A 23,442-nucleotide genomic window follows, 5' to 3' on the forward strand; every position below is an offset into this window, starting at 1 on the left:
AAAGGGTATAATACAATTGACCAATTTATATGTAATCAATTATAGGCCTATGTAATGTAAATTAATGTTTGAGAAAGGACTGTTTTATTAACCCGTTTTATACGGGATACTGGTGATCTATGGAGCCTAGCCCTATAATATAGGGATTTCAGAACTCATTGTAGTACGGGGTAAATTCAAAACATCAAGCGCTCACATTGGTGCACTACAGAAAACAAAAAACCAAACAAACATACATCATCTGCCTCTGACTGGTTTGCCATTTTGATTATACATTGTAGATTTTTCTAGGTGTTAAGAGTCATGAATGTCATACAGTAGGCCTAACGTGTAAACAAGGTAGGGGTACATTAACAATGGAAGCCGTACAGTTGAATGTAGCGATTTGTGGGTATTACGGACATATATTGGCAGTATCTGGCACAGGCAGAAAACCACATAGCTTTGTACACACACTGTCTAGATTCCCAGGCACACACAGGGTGAACGCACTTTTAATGTTTTGGTTTGGCGGCTGTAGTGGTAGGTGTCGTGTATTAATGAGTGGGGTGCTGATGAATGTTATAAAAACGCTGACTTGTCATCTTACAAAATACACTATATTCAGATGACAGTTTTTGATCAATTCTTTACATTAACTTTGTGAAAAAAAATTCCAAAGAAAAATGAACGTAATTCGATCAGATGGTCTAAATGACGAAGTATTATCGTCCAGCGAAAATATTTGCAAAGGAAAATGAATGCTATTCGATATTAGGTAGATGACGAATCACTATCTTTCAATATCCCAAAGTCGTCATAATCCATAATCTGCGAGTATAATGACGAAACGCGTACGCCCTCTATCGTTCAGTGCAAGTTACCTTGCCTAATCTTTCCTAAAGTTTGATCAACAATAACGTTGAGCGATTTTCACTTCTTCCAAACAAACCTTTTATAGCGAGACATAATACATTAGATTACAAACCTAAAGAGTATTTTCCCTTTTCCCTTCTGTTAGGTTTTAATTTATTCATTCATTCATTCATTTTCTTTATTCCGCGTTATTAAAGGCCGTATTAAAGGCCAGTTTTATCAAGGAGATTCAACGTGAAGCTCCTTGGTTTTATTTATAGGGGAGCCATGAGTCAATGTACAATACTAGGTTAGCACAATCAAAACCACTAAAGTCGCAATAAATATTGATATGACACAGTCTACAAACGATTTGTAATCTAATTTTGTAAGACCATAGAAGTTGCATATAAAATGATAATACGAGTTTACATTCAATCTTTCAGTGTGTAGATATTCTTATCCAGCTATTTGGAATCAGTTTTGATTCTAAGAGAAAGAACACACTATCTCAAGTAAATTGTCCAAAATAAGTGTGATTATAGATCGATCCCTAACACAATTACAAAGAGAATTTTTGGAAAATGGCAGCACAATTTTATTCCGAAAACGTCACCAAATCAGCTACTTAAAAGCCCTGTCAAAAGGAATTAAAATAGAGTAAAAAAGGGCAAGAGTTTTCGATATTAGCAGAATCTTTGCAAGAATTATCACGGCAAACATAAAAGGTATATGATTATAAGAATATAGCATCATAACATTATTGTATGTTATCCCATCCCACATCATGCTTGTCATTAAATATATATCTCTTACAAAGATTCTGCGATAGAATGGGAAGCTGAAATCTCATTTCTTTGACTCAGTTTCGCTACACTGGCTCGCTATTATCAGAAACTGTCAGAAAAGTATCAGAAAGGTTGATTAAACATGGATGTAAACTTTAAAACCACCGTAATATCTGTCTGTGATTCAATGTGCATGTTTTTGCACACACGGTTCCTGGTTGTTGTAGTGGCGATTCTTCCGGTATCGCATTTTTGTTTTCGAAAAGCATCACTTTTATCCTTGTTCTTACTATTTTGACCGATAACAGGCTGCAGTACACACAGCAGTGTATTCTGATCTAATTTCTTCTTCGTATAGATGTGACAGTGATGAACCAATGCAAGTAGATTGCAGTGAACCTTCAAAATATTATCAGCTCAAAAGTTACAGTCATTCTACACAATTATTATTGATGATCATAAATGACACAGTAGACGCAATCTGGAATACACATCACCATTTCAGTTGATGTTTACCAGGCTTGAATTTTTGTATGTCATGTTCAATTGAACAAACACTGGTTGGCATGCAAGCAGCATAAATATACAACTTAACAAATCTGGGAGGTAAACTATACTCTATAGGAGAAACTTTCTCTAGGATGATTTTCAATCTAGTTGCTCTGTATAGCCGAAAGTGTTGCTGTGAAAAGCAATATGATATAGAATAGTTATTATGCGTATCGTATATCTTGCACCCTTTCGTGGTGGTTACTGTGACTTCCTTCTTACTTCCTGAAGCTGTATGTAGGTACTGCTGTTTCTATACTGGTTGTATTTTCCTACTTCCTGCCGAGGGTGGGGGAAGTTACTACAATGTAGGCCTACTGCCAGAAACAGCGCCCTATACGTTTCATTTTTCCACCCTGGCTTAATCTGTTAACTAAATATATGACTTAGGTTTCATTCAGTCGTTTCATTGAAACATAATGATTCTATAAAATAATGATTGTATATCATTAGACACGTACATACACCCTTTTTTGAATGACACAAAATATACGGTTTATCCAATGCCTATATATATATATATATATATATATATATATATATATATATATATACATAATCATACATATGTATAAATACATATAAATAAACATATATATATATATATATATATATAACTGTTAGGCATATAGGTATGTGAAATACACACACACACACACACACACTCACTCATATGAAGGCAACATAACGTACAATAGCAAACAAGTATTACTAAAATGTCCAAGGATTATCATGGCAATATTAAGGCATAATAATCACAAACATATTATGCGACATGAATATACAGCATATATTCAAGAAAATTAGTAAAATTTATTAGGTCTCCAAATACGAATTTGTAACATACTTTGAACACGAAATATCATGGACACATCCAGCACACACACTCACACACTGCATCACATGTGTGATGTTACAAGAAAGACGCTTTTTGACTGAACGTATAAACGCTCCTTAACAGGAATACTGTAAGACAAATTGTTCACAAACAGAACACTGATCAAATCAATTAAAATTTCTACGGCCTGAATATGATTGAAAACTTAAAATGCATTATTCACTGTCTGTCACGATGTACTTATGAGTGTGTACAGTGAGCACTTGTCCTACTCTATATAATGCATGCGAAACCAAAAGCTGTCTGTTTATAGAACATAAAAGCACTAAGTATATAATGGTCACTGCTCTTGACAACCACTTGTGTAGACCATCTAGGTGTGTATATTAATGAATCGGTTTAGATGACGCCCCCATTGATGAGGGCAAAACTGAAACTTTTTGAGAGACAGACTGCAGCTCTATGTAGTCGAAATAGGATACATTCACAAAGTGGTATAACCAGAGATGCAATTCAGTCACTTCTCTCTCTTACGTGATAGTCAACGGATGTCTTTCTAGATCTTATTTAGGAGAGAAAACTGAGTTTAACCCGTTGAGGACAAGCTATTTTGCTATAACACGCATTACCCATAGACACCCTGTCCGTGTATACTCGGACTCAAGGCTTCAACGGCTCAAGATGGCGGCTGGCGATGACTTGACCATCAACACACATCGGTACTGCAGCACTATTTTTCTTTGTCTTCTCTTCAGCTTTCTTCTCAGTCTGTCCTTCCTTCCGCCGCTTACCCAGCGCGCCGGGGGAGAGAAGTACCATGGCATCGTTAGTCATGCGGGGCTGAGCTCGGCTAACATTGTCATGTTTTGTATTCTTGTCTGGTTCGCGTGCAACAAGAAGAACTATCACCGAAGACAGACCGTCTTTTGGCCACGACAGTGTCGTCACTGTGCTAAGGCGCTGGGGTTACTCGACGTCGAATCCGATAGCAACGCTGCTTCATCGTCGCTCCCGTCATCGTCATCGTCAGCTGAGACGTCTCTGCACAATACTCTAATGACCGGTGCCACAGTAGGATCGGGGACGGCACAAGGCCAAGCCGCCTCCTCCCGGCGGAACTCACAGCCCAGGTCGCTTGACTCGATGTCTCCTAGACTTATCCTCAGGAGTTCCTCGGAGAGGTCTAAGTCGCCGGAAGAAGACGGCAACAGCAGTTTGTTTTCACAAAGAAGACGTCTCAGCAAACCAAGTTCCTCTAGTCTAAACCAGGAAGATGCAAGACCCTTCTCACCCACATCAGAGCTCTCATCCATAGATTTCCACAACCAGCAGCTCACTTCCTGTGGGAGCATCAACGTCTCTCCACAGGATGGTCCCGAGGAGGGGCCAAAAATCCAGACAGAGTATCGCACTTTCCCTGAGGCCGGTCTGTACAAGTCACAGCTATCCAGGCGACACCAATCCTTAGCAATTGCATTCTACGTCTTTAGTGTCATCGCCATCATTGGGGTTCCCATTCGATTGGCGGGATCCGTGGAATGTCTCATGATGAAATCTCAAAACGTCGGTCTAATATTCGAGGAGATCCTCGACATAAGTTTCCTCATATTGCTCCCAGCAGGTACTGCTTGCATTGCGTTGTACCACGACGCAATTTTCGTCGACACTGCTCTCAATTGCTACGCATCAGCTTTTCTCCTGGGAGGAAACATCTGGCTGGCGACTTTCCGCGTTTTACTTCCGGTTGGTGAACTCCTCGGAAATAACTTCGTCGTCGCATGGACAGCCTGCAACCTTAATGGCACTTTTGGGAATTTCCTGCGATCTACAAGTAAGGTGTAGGTGAAATACTGTAAGGTCATCTCAAAATCAGTAAATGCTTTGACTCAGATATTGACGTTTTGTACGATATGTTTACCTCATATATGTTTCAAATATGTTGGGCACAGGGGGCTCTATTCATGAGTATGAAGAATATTCTCATTGACTTTTACCTTCTGTTAGAGGTGTCGAGTTACGATAAATGCAATGGATATCTCTTCGACCTCCACTCGTAAGAAGACGCTGTACATTTAAGCCTATGCACGTTGTCTAGAGACAAACATACACATAGACATAAACTCACACACGCACACACACACACACACTCAAACACGTAGACAAATTCATGCGGGTGATTTAGGAACGCGTTAAAGACCAAATAGCGTGAGGATTCATGGTGATCGTCAGAATCATACGCTGCCCACTTGGGTACATTAATAACTACGAATAGCTGCGGTCAGCGAAGAAAATGTGTATTGAAGAGTACGTTCATCGAACGACTCCAAGCGAGATTATTCGCCTGTGTGTATATGACAAATATCAGTGATTAAGCTGTACCCCCTCTAAAAGGGATTCTTGATTTTATCCGGTCCAGGTCAACCTTTCCCACTCCATTGGTATCCTCACGCAATTGGGTCTAAAAAGGGGGTCGCCGGGATGAAAATGACTTCTGCCTGTCTATCTTTGCTGTCGATATCCGTGCCCATTAAAATGAATATTGACACTATGCCTATGATCTTTATTCATAAAAGGGGCAACCATAATATGAACAATACCTGTTATGAGATCTATCCATTATATAAATCATAAATGTGACTCCTATTCGTTTATGACTTGTGTATTTTAATGGACTACAACGTTTTCATTTTGTTGTGCTGGTAGGTATCTTTGAGATGACAATAGCATCGATAACATGATGTTTGTTATGACTGGTGTATTGTCATAAGTGATATCAAAGCAAAGTACTGAAATGTCCTGTAGAGACCTGTTAAGATAGAAATCCCTGCCAACAATAAGTTCAGTATTGTCGGTATGGTTCAACTCTAGTTGAGTTGAGACCCTGGGCTGTGTGTGTATTTACATACATCAGTGACATAGGTGGACTCTATTAGTTACACTAGTCCTATTCTCGAATATCATACCCAAGTCTGACCATTCTCATTGCATGGTATCCCACGCCTTGGCTTTTGGCACCCCCCAAAACCCCCCCCCCCAAAAAAAAAACAAAAAACCAAAACAACAACAACAACAACAACAACAAAACAACAACAACCCAACCACACAAAAACAAAACAAAACAACCCCCTCAAAACAATTCAAACAAACAAACAAACAAACAAACAAACACAAAAATGTGTGCACACAGTGCAGGAAAGACCACAGCGTCCCACAACGTGACAACTTAAAACACAGTGTGGACACACTGTGCACACTTTAATAGTGAAATTTCTTCACACTGTTAAATTCGAGCGTTGTAACATTGTGAACACGTTGTAAATCACCAATTTACAATGTGCAACAGAGCATTGCTGTGCGAACTCTCTGTGAAAGGCTACATCACAGTGTGAAAATCATCGTCACACTGTTGCATTTCAGCATTTTCACGACTATGTGAACACATTGTGAAAACACTGTGCGACACTGTGTTTTCTCCAGCAGGACAATACCCAACATCTCTGGAACAAATATGATTTAAGATAATCTTCTTAATACTTGTTTCTTACAGATTCCTCGATGACTCATTTCTACGTGGAGTGTGGTATAATCGGAGCGGCCATTATGTGGACTATCTGGACATCCATAGTACCCAGTCACCTTGTTCGCTTCGACCAGGGTTACCCGGAGTTTCAGTCTTTTATTACTTCCGGGTCACCGAAGAGTCTATCCATCAAGAAGAGTCTGAGAGGAATATTTGCAGGCTGGTTCACGAAGAGTGATGCAGATCCCGATGAGCATACTCGACTTCTTTCCCGTGACCAGCGGGACATGGATCCACTCTTACCGGTGGTTCTCAAGCGCACTTACATCCTATCCTTTGTAGCAGGTATAGCTTACTTCATCTGTTCCTATGTCCTCCTAAGGGAGAGTTCTGCGAAGGAAGGCGGCAGGGGAAGTGCCGGCGACCAACGTAACGAGTCGCTGGTATACATCCAGTGGTGTTGTACTATGCTCTTCTACCTCCCCGTGGTCGTAGTCTGTCTCCATCAGCAACGCCTCACACGGGACTGTGACAGCGTCATCACCCCGTCGGGATCGTCCACGCTCTCGTCCTTCCTGGGTGGCGACGACATCGTCCTACTCATATCTCTCTTCGGAGTCTTCGCCCTGGCCATCTTCCGTCTCATCTCTGCCATCGGGATTCTTTTTCGATCTTCCAACCTGGCGGAAGACGTTGCCCTTGCCTCCTTTGCCATATTCTTCTCTCTGTACGAAATGGTGAGGGCGTGGCTTATGACGTCATTCCTGTTGCTGGTTCAGAGGCAGGTGATTACCGGCCCCGCCCAGGTTCGATGGACCCTGGTGCTCTTGGTCTACACCGGGATGGCCTCGGCTGTACAGTGGGTAGCGGATAGCCTTGAGAAGGATACATGGCCCGTGGAGAGGTTGTTCTTTCGAGAAAAGGTTGGCTTAGTAATTGGTATTCTCCTTCGACCCATGGCCATGCTGAACGAACTCTACGCGGCTGTCGTCTCTTACCACGCCTTTAAGACAATTCGATCTACGCCGTAACGTATCTTGTGATATATTTCATTAGTAGTAAACCCGCTTAAGATGTACTGTAAAAGTGTAGAAATGTTTTGATAGAATGTATATGTACGCGTACGCGTATATACATATTGGTTCATATCTTGGTGTGACATTGCTGCTGTGCAATGGTGATCTTATTTGTGCAAGTAGAGAAATAAAGAAAAACTAAAATAGACTGAAGGTATGTTTATTTATTAATTAAAGATTATATTAATCAATTACTATTAATCAATTAACAAATTAAGATCATTTACTTGCGTAGAATTTTTATGACAACTGCATTAAGGCTCTCTTATCCATGAGACAATCTCTGTTGTTTGAATAGTGCTGAAATTGAAATTGAAGTGTTGTATATGCAATTAGTACTACCAGTAGTTCTATCATCTGAATGTAATAACAGTAGTTCTATCATCTGAATGTAATAACGTTTTCTGTTATTGTACATCTATTGGCATTCACGTGATATAACGCTGTGAAGGTAACGAACTATGTTTCGTACGAATGTCAATGTTGTCAACAAAGATATCTTATTTTGTTCACATTGTATATTCATTTTGTAAACGTTGTATTCTAAAATCGATGAAAATTGATACCTTTACAATACATCGAAATTTTAGTATGACCTTCGCCTTTATGGTGTATATATGCAAATACTGCAGCTTGCAGGATTTAATCCTCTGTGTACCACTGTCCAAAGTCATACTGTATTATGCGTAACATTTGTGCACAGTTGGCTCGTTAGCACACGAAAAGTATGTAAAGCAGATACATGTTGACTTGTGCTGATTTATATAGGCCTGGTACCCTCAAATTCATTTTTTTAGCCATATTCACAATTTCCTAATTTTTTTTTCTTCAGTTGACTTTTGTATGCTAATGAGAAATCTGTACAAAAAAAAAAAAAAACGTTCTGTAAGTGACGTCATCTGTCAATCATTGTCCAAATCATTGGCCAAACGATTATCTAAATATGTTTGTTCTATGATTTTGAAATATTTTCTTCAGATGATTTTTGTATGCCAATGAGAAAACTTTACAAACAAAAGACAATTAAAATTTTGTAAGTGACGTCATCTGGCAATCATTGCTAAGTACTAATAAAATTATGATTAATAAAAGAAATTGGAATGCATTTTCCCCTAGAACGAGCATGATATTATCATTACATGCACTCTCATAATCATGACATTAGATATCTATTTTTGATGTTTTAGATAGTTCTGCTATTCCCAAGGTATCTCGTATTTTGTTTTACTGGATTATTTCATTTATTTATTTTTACTTGAAAGAAAAGTGTCAAATAGTAAGAGACAGTCTGAAATAATATAGTTTGACGTGATACTTATAAACACTAACGGATTTTATCATTTTGCCTTTAACAGTTTATGACGTTTCTTCTACCTAAACCTTGATATTAAAATGATAAATCAAATCAATGAAATTACTGCACTTAAAATATTAATAATTTGAATCAATTTTTCTTTTTGCAAGCGTTGTAAAATAATGTAAACTGAAGTGAAATGTGCGCGTCAGCTACAGAGGAGAAGGGAGAAATAGAAAGAGATGTACAGTGTATATTTTGTAAAGCCAGGTTTAATATTCATGGCATGAAATTTTTTGCGGAGTGTAGTCAACGGCCTTTAATGCGATATGATATTTTCGTGAACTACCAGTGGCATGCATTGTGTAGACAAACACTTTTGTGTGCATCATTTTCACCAATCTTGGTCCTCACGAAACTCGCGAATGCTTCATGCTCGCAAAATGGTGTACAGTACACGTCCTTGTAGAGACTGGATGCGATGCAGTCCAATGTCAATGCACTATCTCTGTATAGGTATGATTTGCAATATTGCACATACAGAATTGAAAAGCGAACGGATGCAAACGAAACAGTCGCTGAATTCACACACTACAGAGGCCGAAATGACTTATCGTTTTATGCCTGTCGAGCTTCATAAAGCAATTTTAGTGAATGTGTATGCCATACACACTCGTTGCAAGGTCGCAGTAATAAGCGGGCTTGTTCACGCTTTGATATGAAGGCGTACTCCACTCGTTCAAAAGGACTGTATACTCGTAGTCCAGATTCACTTGATTGCAGCAAGGCCCGTGCTTGTGACTTAAAGGTGTCTGCCTAATTCTTCTTGTTCTAGCACCTGTATCTTTGTGAACCATTCAGAAGGTAAGAACGTGTCCATGTCATCACAGTGCCATGCGCATCATTTTGAATGTTTACAGATGTGACTATAATAGTGTTTGTTGCAGTTGTGTGTAAATAATTATACGGCCGTTATCAAAACGTAAATATGTCAGTTATTTCTATACTGTTCACTGCACGTTATATTATCGTGCGGCAAGGGTTTCAAAGGTTAATAAATTGTATGCTTTAAGCACACCGACCCTCGTGGCATATGCGTTGTATATTCAATGTCGAGTATTATGCAGGCATTGGCAGATACCTATACATCCAGGGTACTGATTTCAAGTGAGTGTCTGACATGACATAATAAATAAATGTAAAAACCTGCATTCTATCAATCTCAGGTACTTTTCATATAAATGTGTCTGAGCTGCAGTAAAAGTGTTAAGTCTCACAATGAGCGCGATCTGCGTAGGGACTATCGGTTTTAGTTCGGACAGATTCATGAGTCCAAGGGTCAAAGGTTAGGTATGCTGGGCTAGCAGGTGGGCAACTTTAGGTGTGGTCACAAACATTACATATCAGGGAAAATATAAGGACCGATTGGCCTATACGCACGTAACACGCATACGATTTTCAGAAAAGTACACAAGAATTCTGACTAAAAGAGCTGGAAAGCGCTGGAATGCATCGTGTAATTAGCAGGCTAGTGAAATAATCTGTTGAAATGATGGAAAATGAGTTTTTAGTGTTTGTATTTCGGTAACATTCATTGGCAACAGAATCGCATAACTTGATTACAGAGTGGACTCGTACATATCACTCCACTCTAATGTTAAAGGTCCAGTTTACCTTTGGGAGCAGTGATTTCAAAAATGTTCAAGATATTACATTTGATTCATAATGTGTAGGTCTGTTGTGTCATAAAACATCCTACCATATAACAGTTTTGCAATATAGCCTAAAATATAAGGACATATCAGTGTTTTTCTCAATAAACCGTAACTGTACGCTTTAGTCTGGAAACATTTTTATTATAATTATTGTTTATATTTTGTGTATTTAACAACACTTGACATCAATTATACGGATTCAAATTTTTTCAGTGGTCGTTTCTATCCCTAACTCACATTTTAGAACAATTTAGAGCACTAATGCTAGGTTTTTTTTTTATCTGCAAATGGTAAATTATGCCTTTAAAGCAATAAAATTTGAAATGCTCTATACGATCACCTCAAGTCACTAGTGTTTTTCACCATTTCTGTGCGAATGGTTCAGATGTGCACAAATTTCACACCCAAACTAAATCATAATACAGTAACACACGTAGATTACAAGGATGGAAGGTTGTTTGGGTATAATACCAGTACCTGCAGATTGAAACCCATTGTGTGCATATACCGGGTGTCCCCAAAAAAGCGGAACGGTGGATTTTCAGTACCTTGCGGTCTAAAAGTTATATATCTTTTGACATCATTAGAAAAAGCATCTTCCGCAGAAGACTATGATACCAAAATCATTTAATTTGGTTCAGCACTTTTTATTCCACGCCAATTTCTGAAAATGCAGTCATTGTCAAATTTCGCCGGATTTTTGCGACTTATGAGATAATAATTGAGTGCGACACGCGATCCATACGGTGAATATTGTGTAAGCTCGGTGATCCATGTCAACAAAAGATACAGCTTTCACATTGGGCACTGGCCTGGAAAAAAAACAGTGTGTGTGTGTGTGTGTGTGTGTGCGCTCCCAATATGAAAGCGTTATCTTTTGTTGACATGGATCAACGAGCTTACACAATTCACCGTATGGAACGCGTGTCGCACCCAAATTATTATCTTATAAATCGCAAAAAATTGAAAATGACTGCTTTACAGAAATTGGCGTAGAATAAAAAGTGCTCAACCAAATTTAATGATTTTGGTTTCATGGTCTTCTGCGGAAGATGCTCTTTCTAATGATGTCAAAAAATATATCACTTTTAGAACGCAAGGTACTGAAAATCCACCGTTCCGCTTTTTTTTTTGGGGACACCCGGTATAGTGTCAGCGAACTTTAAAGTGGTGATGTATCATTTTGGTTGAGACGTAACTTCAGATTTCTAGCGTTTGTTGGTACGATGAGAATCGTTTATGAGATGTGAAAAAAATGTAATTCAAGAGGATTTCAACGTTTATTTGATAAATATTGGTTTTGAAATGCCCGAGATATCCAAAACAGAGCGATTCTTTCTGCGCTGAAACAGGCTTCTATTACGGTAAAACTATGTAGTGTCGGCTTTTTTTTTTTTATGCACGCCATATAGAGCATTGAAATAATCAATAACTCATAATAATGGGATTATAATACATCGAACCCAAGGCTTTTGAACGCTATACCATAAGACAGCATTCTAATCATTGTATAGTTCCAGGCTCTCTGGCGTGTTACTCGGCAGTGGGAATGAAGGTTAAACGACTCAATACAGTCATGTGTTTATCAGAGCAAAAGTTCAACCACCATTACATGTATATATTACAATGACCATGACTGAACGCATTTACTCCGCATTAACCATTTGCGATATCGCAAGACTGGGTTCTACATTTTTATTTCACATTCTGTGTTGATTGCTTGCTTTTACCTGAAGTCGATGATAACGGTGACTTATCCAATGTTTAGACCAAATAACCCTGTCCAATTTAAAACCAATACCGCTTTGCATGGGTTACTTGGGTGCCTACAACTAAATTTCATACAGGCACAACGTTCTTTGCAGAGTCATGTAGTCTCTGCTTAAAGGGAAGGTAAACCCCAAGAGCAATGTGGATTGAGTGAAAGCAGCAACATTAGTAGAACACATCAGTGAAAGTTTGAGGAAAATCGGACAATCGATGCAAAAGTTATGAATTTTTAAAGTTTTGGTGTTGGAACCGCTGGATGAGGAGACTACTAGAGGATATGACGTATGAGTGGACAACAATACGAAGAAAATATAAAGGAAATTCAACAAAAATTCACTTTTCTAGAATTATGAAAGAACAATGGACCAACCGCTTTCAGAAAGCAGGGGGTATAATTGCTACCCTTAACATATGTCAATATCAAGTTGATGGAATTTGTAATTTTCATGAAAAATGGATTTTTGTAGTATTTTCTTTATATTTTCTTGGTATTGTTGTCCACTCATACGTCATAACCTCTAGTAGTCTCCTCATCCAGCGGTTCCAACACCAAAACTTTAAAAATTCATAACTTTTGCATCGATAGTCCGATTTTCCTCAAACTTTCACTGATGTGTTCTACTAATGTTGCTGCTTTCACTCAATCCACATTGCTCTTGGGGTTTATCTTCCCTTTAAGACTGACACATAATAATTCGTTAACATCTTATTAAAACAGATGTCATTTTATTTTGAATGTTTTACGGCCATTTAACCAATTTAACCTTACATAAAGGACTCTGTCACTCAGTTCTATACGCTTTTTTAAAATAATTTTGATAATCCATTGATAAGCCCTAAATCACGCAGACAAATGAATTAGTGTTTACACGTCAATATTTACCATTCTTGTGTGAATTTGTGTATGTTCATGATGTTATTATACATTATACGTATATGTCTGTATTTGTATACATATAATATACACATAGCACTTTCATACATACATACATAAATATATGTGTGTGTATCCGTATATATTTTCACACACACACACACACACACACACACACATAAATGCATTTTTGGATCTATAGCCAATTACGTTAATGACATAACAATCTGATTTAGATGAAGCTGAAATTCTTGCTTTGCATTAAAAACAGTAAAGTAATACCGTTATCATAAGTCAAGACACTGTTTATATACGTATAGTGAGCGGAACGTGCACCATGTCACCTTTTCTTGGGTGGATTTTTTTTTTTGGATCAAAAAACAAACTTAACATTAACCTATCTCTTCAGAGAAATTGTGATTCTTGTAGAGTTGATACAGATCACCTCTTGTGCAAGAAAAAAACATCAACGTGTTTAATAAATTAACATCTTGTCCATTAAAGTTGTCGTGGTCATGGTGGTAATATCAAAACACACACACACACATACAGTATGTGGCACACCTGAAATCGTTACATGGTTTTATCTAATCGTTTTATTATTAAGGATTTTTTCCAAGCAAATTGCAAAAAGTATTTTGCTTGATATCCACCACAATAATTGCATCAGTTGTTCATCTGTCATCTTTGTATTTCAGTTCGTATGTTTTCACACACACACTCTCTCTCTCTCTCTCACTTATTTTACTTTTGAAAGGATGTTCTTGCCTATAATAAATACCTTTTTTTTCTCAATTTCTTTACTCCACTGTCACATTTTTCTTGAATCAAAAGCGGAAATTATTACCACATAATATGAATGACGTCATCTAAAGAAAATTCTCCCTCACACATAGAAATACACCACCATAGTGAACACAGGTCAAAGATAACTTATACTCATACAATGTGTTACCTTTGAAAATGAAAGGGCTCGGGTCACATCGTCAGATTTAGAATCCTAAAAAAAGGGCATCAACTGAATGTCGACTTGTTTTGGATGTTTTCCCTAATTTTCTTTGTCTTTTTATCATTTTGCCTTGCAAGGTTAGAGGTCAGAGGTCAGAGGTCAAAATGGGGACAAGTTTTGGGTCACCTAAGAGGCTCCCAGAGGTAGACTTGAGAGGAAAAACGATCATCGTTACAGGAGCTAACACAGGTATGAGAAAATACTTCTTCGGAGAACTCCCAAAATAGTAACCGTCTCTTGTCATCCAATTTGTCATCAACAAAACAGTTACAATTGATACGAAAATAGGCCTATAATCATTTTTTTAACAATGATGATAGCGTCGTCAGCGTTGTCGGAACCCTGTGATTAATTCCATTCCATTCATTCCAGTCAAATGATAGTTGTGTCTATCCAGCAAAAGGGTGAAACAAAATGGAAAGTATACATGCGCTTCACAAATCATACTCTTCTAAAAATTCGGATGTAATAAGTTGGTTTAGTTAAAGATGAGTCATAAGTATATCAGAAATGTACATACAGATGAACTGAATTAGAGTAACTATCATACTTTTCAAGCTTGACACAAAAGCAAAGGTGATGGAAAAGAGCAATTAACTATTGGAACAGAGTCCGTAGAACGTTAATCACTATCGGTACATGAGTACATAACACATCACAGCTAATGATATTATAGTGTGTTTGATAGGAACAGGCATTTTGTGTACAATTAGTATCATACGGTTATCAATTGATATGCACAGCTAGTGAGGAAAGCTATAATAGAAACACATGGCAAAAGGCAATAATTTGCCTATTACGATGTTCTCTATATAGGTATTGGATACGAGACGGCAAAATGTCTGGCCCAGGCTGGAGCTAGAATCATCCTGGCCTGTCGGTCTGACACTAAAGCACAAGAGGTAAGGTGTAATGTGTACTCCTAACAACATACACCTGTCAGTCTTAGATTAAAGCACAGGAGGACAAGGTGTTATATGTACTCCTAACACCATACACCTGTCTTTCTGAGACCAAAGTACAGGAGGTAGTAAGGTGTAATATGTCCTACAGCTATATGAAGCATAATGTTAAATTATCCTTAACGTAAGCATGGTAAGGTTTCGGCTAAGGTTGCGCGCGCGCGCGCGCGCGCGCGCGCGTGTGTGTGCATATCTACATAAACTCACCCCAGGAATACAATTATATTCTATCGGAGCAACAAAATGGTAATACCATTTACAACAATTTGTGTCATTAATTTTACAGCAATAACAATACCATCGGTTCTCTGTATAGGAAGCTGATCAAGTCTCGAACCCCAAATCCCTCTTCTGCTTTTATTTTTTTTTGTACTCTCAACATTTTAAGGGAATGTAAAGGGTAGTCGTGTGTTTGTGTGCACATGTATAAGAATTTAGCGTGACGCATTACGTGCAATGCCACAACATTTCATTTCATTTTATTACATCGTTAGGGGTGCAAGACAGTGTAACTGACATGGCGGTCGTATGTTACTTCTTCTTCTTCTTCTTCTTCTTCTTCTTCTTCTTCTTCTTCTTCTTCTTTCTTTCATACCCGCTTCTAATTTCAATTCTCCTTGATTGTGAATGTGAAAGGCAATTGAACGCATGAAGAAAGATCATGCGGCAGAGAAGGCGGACGGATCCAAAGCGAGAGTTGAAATAAAGGTTAGTGGACTAGAGATTGTTAGTACAGTGTTTCCTCTTTATGTGGTAGAATATGATATTCGAGCAGGTCTGTAGTTTATAGCGGAAGGCGAAAGTGTAACTCCTGTTCTTTAATGTATGTGGACGCGGGAAGGGCAGATGTCGTAAAATTGTCAAAATAATTCATTAATAGGCGACTATCAGTTTCTATAAAATAATGTAGCTACACACGTATGTGATACATGCAATTTATTACTACAGAATTGATTTTTACGTATTACATTCAGGGAATATATTATAATGTACGTAATAATGGTAGAATTGTATTTTTACCCATACCAAGGACGAATTGTTTAAAGCGATGTCCGTTTTATAATGCATCTAAAGTTATTCAGTGATTTACCCCAAAATATTCGAAATATTGATAATTTAAGCTCTTTTACACAAACAATTCAGAAAGTAAATTTCCAGATATTATTTAATTTTCTCTTACCACTCATTTGTAACAAATCCTTGTTTTATTTTTGTTTCTTTTAATTACGCATATCATTTTCGCCACAGTTTGATTTTGTTGTTATCGAAATGTACTCTAAGTCATTTTATACTTATATTCATATCTATTCCAATTTTAGAACTATTCACTGTATGCTATTTACACCTGTATGTTGTGTTTTGTCAATTTTTTTATTACTATCATTATTATTAGTCTTGTACCAGTTCCTCTGTTTTTATATTCAGTTTTGTACATTCTTATGCACGGCCTTGCTGAAAAGTAGCTTCAAAGCTGATAACAGGCTTTTTTACCGTGTTGAATAAACAAATAAGAAAAAATCAAATCAAATAAAATACATGGGAGTTCTTCTAGTGTGGTCAACTTTAATGTCAATTTGTGTGGCACATTAGGAAAGCATTTGTGTTTGTCCATTGTTAGAATCTCTAGGTTTTGTAAGAGATGATAGAAGGAACATTGATAGAAACTGGCTGGAATACACTTGTGTGCGCTATGAAGTTGCCACTTTACTGCGCTTTGAGCAGACAAGAGATGTATTATATAACATTTCATATTTGTTCCAATGAATCATGATAATGCAGAAAATATAAAAAGAAAATTATGTATATTGCACATAATAATATTTTGATATACAAATGATGCACAGGATAGAGTGTGTTAGTGTAGGCGTATAGTGCACTCGAGGGTATTTACAATTGTGAAACATGCACGAGGCGAAGCCGAGTGCATGTTGCACTACATTGTAAATACCCGAGAGTGAGCTACTAACGCCACGAAATAATCCTGCGCATCATTTGTTTTATGAAATGGGTCGAAAATTCGAAAACTAACAGCATTTGTCAGCGTTTTTCACGTACCTTTGTGGGTCGAGACGTCCGAGGATGTTCGTCCCAAACATTTACGCACGTCGCACTCGGAAATCCCGCACATGTAAGTACTGTACGTATAAGCCTATACGTACGCCACATGATTGTTGTGCACAAGAAAGGCCGGCTGGCAGCCCGAACGAGAAGTTGTTTACAGGATTGACAGCGCGTATGGTAGCGCTCGACGCACTTGTAACAACTGATTAAGTGCGCACTGCTAGTGTAAACATTGTGACGTCAGTGACTTTACGCTTTTTTGCAAGGCCGTGCATGATAGTAAAAATTAATGCACGCACACGTGACTCATTTCAGCGCTTCCAATTGGCTACATTCTTGAACCCATTTTATAATATCAAGATAACACTGTGTGTATGTGCGTATGTGCGTATGTGCGTATGTGTGTGTGTGCGCGAGCCTACAGTGAGAATATGCACAAGCATGGATACTGACACACACACTATTATAAAATAGTATAAAAGTACAACATTGCTGAATATTCCTATTTGACACAGGTCGACGAACTGGACCTAGAGTTCATGACCCTTGACCTCGGGTCACTGGCCAGCACCAAGTCGTTCGCGGAGGCGTACAAAGCCAGGGGGTTTCCCCTACACGTATTGATCTGTAATGCTGGGCTAGCTTGGGGGCCCGAAGGTAAGTCCGTGCGAAATAACGTTCTACTTTATTGATGCTGGGCTTTAGATTTTCGCGACGGGGACGTTCAGATTGAGAGAGAGAGAAAAAAAAAACTTTTCTGAGCATGAATCGCTTATCAAAGTCAAAGTATTATAGCTCGCGTCGTCTGCGTTTCACTACGCGATCTGTGCTATTTTACGTCCGCTCAATTCACGCATATCAAGAGAGCTACTTCATGCACTGATTATATATGGAGGCGCCATTTTATTTTTATAGGTTGCGTCTCCGCGTAATCTAAAACCACTTTTCAGCATGACGCAGGGAGAGAGGAGGTTGAACGTCCAACTCACTCGTCGTCTACAGTGGTCTAAAACGGCAGCGCCGCGAATCTAATGCTCCCTAAATTCCTACCTTGATTAGGGCGGTGCTTTTTGTATAATGGAGCTGTTAAAAGTTTTGACGTTGCAATCTCATAATAGTTGTTGGGGCTATCAGTAGCAACAGTGCTTACATGCTACTACCTTAAACAATTTTTTGTCTTGATGGCGTTTGTTTATTTGTCAACAATATTCTTCCAAGTTTTGAGAACCGACTTAAAATACATGAAATGGTCAGGATGGCTTCGTTGCAGTAAAATAATAGTCACGAAAATAAAAATGACAATAATAACAATGATAATAACAATTATTATTAGTATTATTATTATAATTATTATTATCATCATTATTTATTTTTTGTTGATGGTCATACAGGATCAGTATGTGAATCGAAGAATTCAAAAATGTGTGCAGCTATTTTTGACGTCACGGACTCTTCTCGTACAGATCTAATTCCACAATATTCTCAATTTTGATGTCACATAATGTACTGTATATTGCAAGTCGCCAGCTAATACTGCTTTTACAGCTTTAGAGAGCAAACTATATTTCACCAAACCACAATCAAGTTTGTGCATCTAGTCTCAGGTCAAGTCTCTAGCAACTGGACCAGGTAGAACCAGTGCTACTCGACTAGTCTCTCCTAACAATGTAGGCCATTCACATGTTGTCCTGCTGAGATAGTGAGATGTAGTCACATAATTCATATAACTATCATGACAAAAATAATCATATTGAGGAAATATTGCAATTTGTCACTGCACTTTAGGTCCCTGATTTCATAGACGTGATTAAGGTAAAGGTTAACGTTTCATTTCATGTGTCTTTATTTGGTAGAAACGTTGGATTCCTTCTCCCCCCTTCCGTGTTACCTTCTGTCCTGATGTCTTTTTCTCCTTTACGTCACTACACTGCTTCGACGTTTGTTGGTACAGCCGATATGTCCCTTTAAAAGGCCCCGTCACATGAGAGTAAATGCCCAACGAATGCCCAACAAATTCGAAAATTTGAAGATACCTTCGCATCTGTTGTTGATACTAAAATAGTTCTTTGTGTTTTTACGTTCTTTGTTCAATAGCTATTCGAAGGGATTCGCAAAAATACGCTTAAGCCATCAATAATCTTTCTTTTTTGTCTTATTTTGAACGTGCCCCAAATCTCCAGCGTATCTCTGCGAATCACTACGAATAGCTAATGAATACGAAAGAACGTCAAACATAGGGTGTGACAATATCAGAAACGAATGCGAACGTATCTTCAAATTTTTGAATTCGTTGGGCATTCGTTGGGCATTCGCTCTAAGTGTGACGAGGCCTTTACGCATGCCCAGAGCTCATCAAATGAAATAGCAGGCTCAATCTTGTCGTAAATGTTTATAGCTTCTAAAATTTTCCTTCATCATAGTCCTACAAAGAACCCATTGTCTTAGCGTGCAGGCGGACATAAGGTAAAGCACATTTTGAATCTCTGTATGAGCAAAACCCCGGCATAATTATTCATATCATCAAGGGCCATTGAGAAGAATAATATCACAAAGCGAAAGAGAAAGTGTGTGGGCGTAATATGTGGTGTTTTCATCCAAAATGGGTTGCATATTAAAGCAAAAACGTTGTGGAAGGGTCAATAAAATGTATATAAAATTTGTTTTTCGGTATCTTAGCAGTAAAAAATTCAATAATTAACTATAACTATTGCCCTTACCATAAAATTTTGCCACGGGTAAGTTTTGAGAATATACATAGTAATACAGTGTATTAGTAGTGATGATAATAATAATAATAATAATAATCATGATAATCATGATAATAATGATAATAATACTATATCAATTTACAAAGGGCAAAACCCATAGACATATTCTTCTGTGCTGCAAAGGTTTCTGATGTACTTGATGACAATGAACAGTTAAATGAAAGGCTGTGTTTTGAGTCGTGATTTAAAGACTGCTACAGTTGGGGATTTCCTGACTTCTAATGGCAGGTAAATACATACACTATTATAATTTGTCCGACCAAACGCCGTACTTTACAGCGACGGGGCTGTGTGTAGTTACTTGTAACCAACAATGTGGCATGATAATATCACATCATAATGCATAATAGCTCAACGTTGTGTTACATTCTGATGGGATACAAATTGAATGAAAATGCAAAAGTCATTATGCATTCATTTGATTCTCTCTGTCTTCTCTCTCTCTCTCTCTCTCTCACCCTCTCCCCCCCCCCCTCTCTCTCTATTCTGCCATCTACCACCATCCCAGAACCAACCGCTGACGGCTTTGAGATTCACTTCCAGGTCAACTACCTATCGCACTTCCTGTTGACCCTTCACCTTCTGCCGGTTCTTAAATCCTCTGGACCGGATAGCCGAATAGTCTCGGTTGCCTCAGTCATGTACAAGTTTGCTAACTGGGACGTCACCGACTTCCAATCATTGAAAATACGAGACACAAGCAAGAGATATAATACCTCCAAGTTGTACCAGGTGAGTCGTGACATGATCAATCTATAAAATTCAAAATCTTAAGATATCATCTGCCTTTAATCATGGAGAATTGTGGGAAATTGATTGTTATACTGACGTTTTCGATTGATTTAAACTTGTTTTCGATGTTTACATAAAGTTCTTTCGTGAAAACTCTCACTAAGCATAGAAAAAGACATACGTTGAATGTGATTTTTTAAATAGATATATATATATATATATATATATATATATATATATATATATATATATATATATATATGTTTTTCCCTTTACCTGAATACTTCATCAATCACAGTGCTCTCTCATTTAGAACTTAAGCGTCACACGATGATGCTTGTATACATTGTAGTATAATAAAATTCGATGATTTTATAAAGATGTGTTCGCTCTTCTCTTTAATTGACACGCGCAGATTATGAACATGTTCTCATTGGCAAAGAGACTCGAGGGGTCAGGGGTTAGCGTATTTTCGCTGAACCCCGGCTTGGTCGATACGGATATCAGTAAGCGTGAGGGTCAGCAGTTAACGGGAGCATCAAAAGCCATCGTGAAAATGGTGCGCGCATCAAGTAAGTTGCATGACTAACCGCATTTGCATCTAAGCGTCGCAGCAGATCGATCGTAGAGAGGTATATCCATGTTCGTAAAGGCACTTGGCAAACCGTTGTTTTTTGTGGAGATTATATTGAAGGCTCTATATGTCAATGCCGTCTGTTGGGACATCTACACTTCTGTTTATTTGTAGAAGCATATCACTGCCAGTTATGACGTCATTTTGTCCACTTGGAAATAAAGTCGTAATTATTGTTGGTTAGTTGTGACGTCAGATTTAGTTAGTGACTTGATCTATTCTAATGGCGAGCTCGAAAACTATATACATATCATACAGATTCTTTAAATCAGACGGGAACACTTCCTGCAAAAAAAAAAAAAAAAAAAAATAGCAGGAATTTGACGTTTCAACCTGATCATTTGAGCAGCCCCTATATGTCGATTTTTTTTTAAACAAGTCAGTTCTCTTTTTTTTCCTGCTAATTTAACTTGAAAGCTTTTATTCCCCCTGCTTTCCGACAGCAGTTAGTCAAGTGTTTTTTATTATGCCAGAAAAGTGAAAGTTTGTTGAATTTTCTATACATTTTCTTTATAATGATTAATTGTGGTCCACACATAATGTCACACAATGAAGTAGTCTCCTCATCCAGCGGTTCCAACATCAAAACTTGAAATTCAAAAATTTTGTATCGATTGTCCGATTTTCCTCAAACTTTCACTGATGTGCTCTTCTAATGTTGCTGCTTTCACTCAATCAACATTTCTCTTTGGCTGTTTGGGTTGTGGTTTTCTCTCCCATCTCAGAGATGATGCGGTCCCCATTTGACGGTGCTGTGACTACTCTGCATGCCGCTGCTAACCCGGAGTATGACGGGAAAAGCGCCCTCTACTTCGAGAGTGCCAAACCACACTCTCTGACGTCACTGCCAGGGTAAGCACCACAGAAAAACCTGATAGAGAGATATCTTCGTCGCGACGATGTCGCATTGTGCATGTTAGATGATTTGCATATGAACAGGCGTCACGTGCATATGAATAAGCAACCGTGCATATGAATACACGTACTTTCTATTCATACCTTTGTTTATTCGTCCCGACGATAAGCGACGATAGAGAAAGGATTCCCTTTCACTAATCGTCGCTCTTCGTCCCGACTTACTAGCTATTTTCAAAGTTCGGTTTCTATTGTGCCTTGCGTTTCTTTTTGCTAAAAACGTCGCATATCGTTCCTGACGAATCATTGTTCAACCGTCGGGAAACGTTCTGACTATATGGCTTCGTTTCAATGCCGTTCGTGTTCAAGTTTATGTTTTGTTCAGCTTTACTTGTCACAGCATAAAGCCCGTTATCCGTGTGATCTAAAACGTCGCATATCGTCCCGACGAATTACCATTACTGTACCACCGAAATTCAGTCTCTGTTCCATCGTCGAGCAACGTCCAAAACGCGTGGCTACAGCTAATCCGCTGGTGATATGATTCGCAATGCCGAGTACGATAATGAATGGGAAGTTTTGTGTTTTCACGAGAAAAAAAAATATTCTCGCTGCTATAGATAATTGTGAATAACAGGCTGACTTTCCGTCTGTTGTGCAAATGGTAGTTACGGCGATGTGAAAGGAGACTTGACCGCATTCGATAGACATTGAATTTGTATTATCTTGTCTTTACGCGTAGGAAACACGGCGGAGAGATTTTGTCCGGTTTACAAACGAAAACTTGACAATCGTTGCAAAACTTATTTGATGGTCGCCATTCGTTGTCAAACTCCGACAACTTCTGTCATATCTTTTGCTGTAGAATACATTGATTTTTTTTTTTATTTGACACAACATTGAATCAAATATTTGTATTTTAACAACGTGTTTACCTATTTATTCTGTTGCGGCATTTACTTCCACTGGTCGTTGGCCTTCGCGTGGTTGTAATCATTGTTAACATTTATGTCGTCTTGTAAAATTTTAGAGCGGGCGGAGAGATTCTGTCCAGCGTTCAAACGGGGATTCGACTGCAGAACTTGTTTCAGCTGTCAATCCCTGCTGGCTGTTCTCATTGTTTGTTATGCTAAAAAAAGGGATATTGATTTCATGTTGTCAAC

General features: G+C 38.2%; 1 protein-coding gene across 1 annotated transcript in view; it reads left to right on the forward strand.

Moving 5' to 3' along the window:
- The first annotated feature begins 14,371 nt into the window (after positions 1-14,371).
- Positions 14,372-23,442, forward strand: part of LOC140246985 (retinol dehydrogenase 12-like) — a 29,206-nt gene continuing 20,135 nt past the window's right edge. Inside the window, exons 1-7 of the mRNA XM_072326291.1 lie at positions 14,372-14,456; positions 15,084-15,169; positions 15,866-15,937; positions 17,806-17,947; positions 20,567-20,790; positions 21,206-21,362; positions 22,150-22,276. Coding sequence (XP_072182392.1) covers positions 14,372-14,456; positions 15,084-15,169; positions 15,866-15,937; positions 17,806-17,947; positions 20,567-20,790; positions 21,206-21,362; positions 22,150-22,276 — 893 coding nt within the window. The remainder of the gene's footprint in view (positions 14,457-15,083; positions 15,170-15,865; positions 15,938-17,805; positions 17,948-20,566; positions 20,791-21,205; positions 21,363-22,149; positions 22,277-23,442) is intronic.

This window comes from Diadema setosum, chromosome 3 (assembly GCF_964275005.1).
Source record: "Diadema setosum chromosome 3, eeDiaSeto1, whole genome shotgun sequence".
NCBI classification, from domain to species: Eukaryota; Metazoa; Echinodermata; class Echinoidea; order Diadematoida; family Diadematidae; genus Diadema; species Diadema setosum.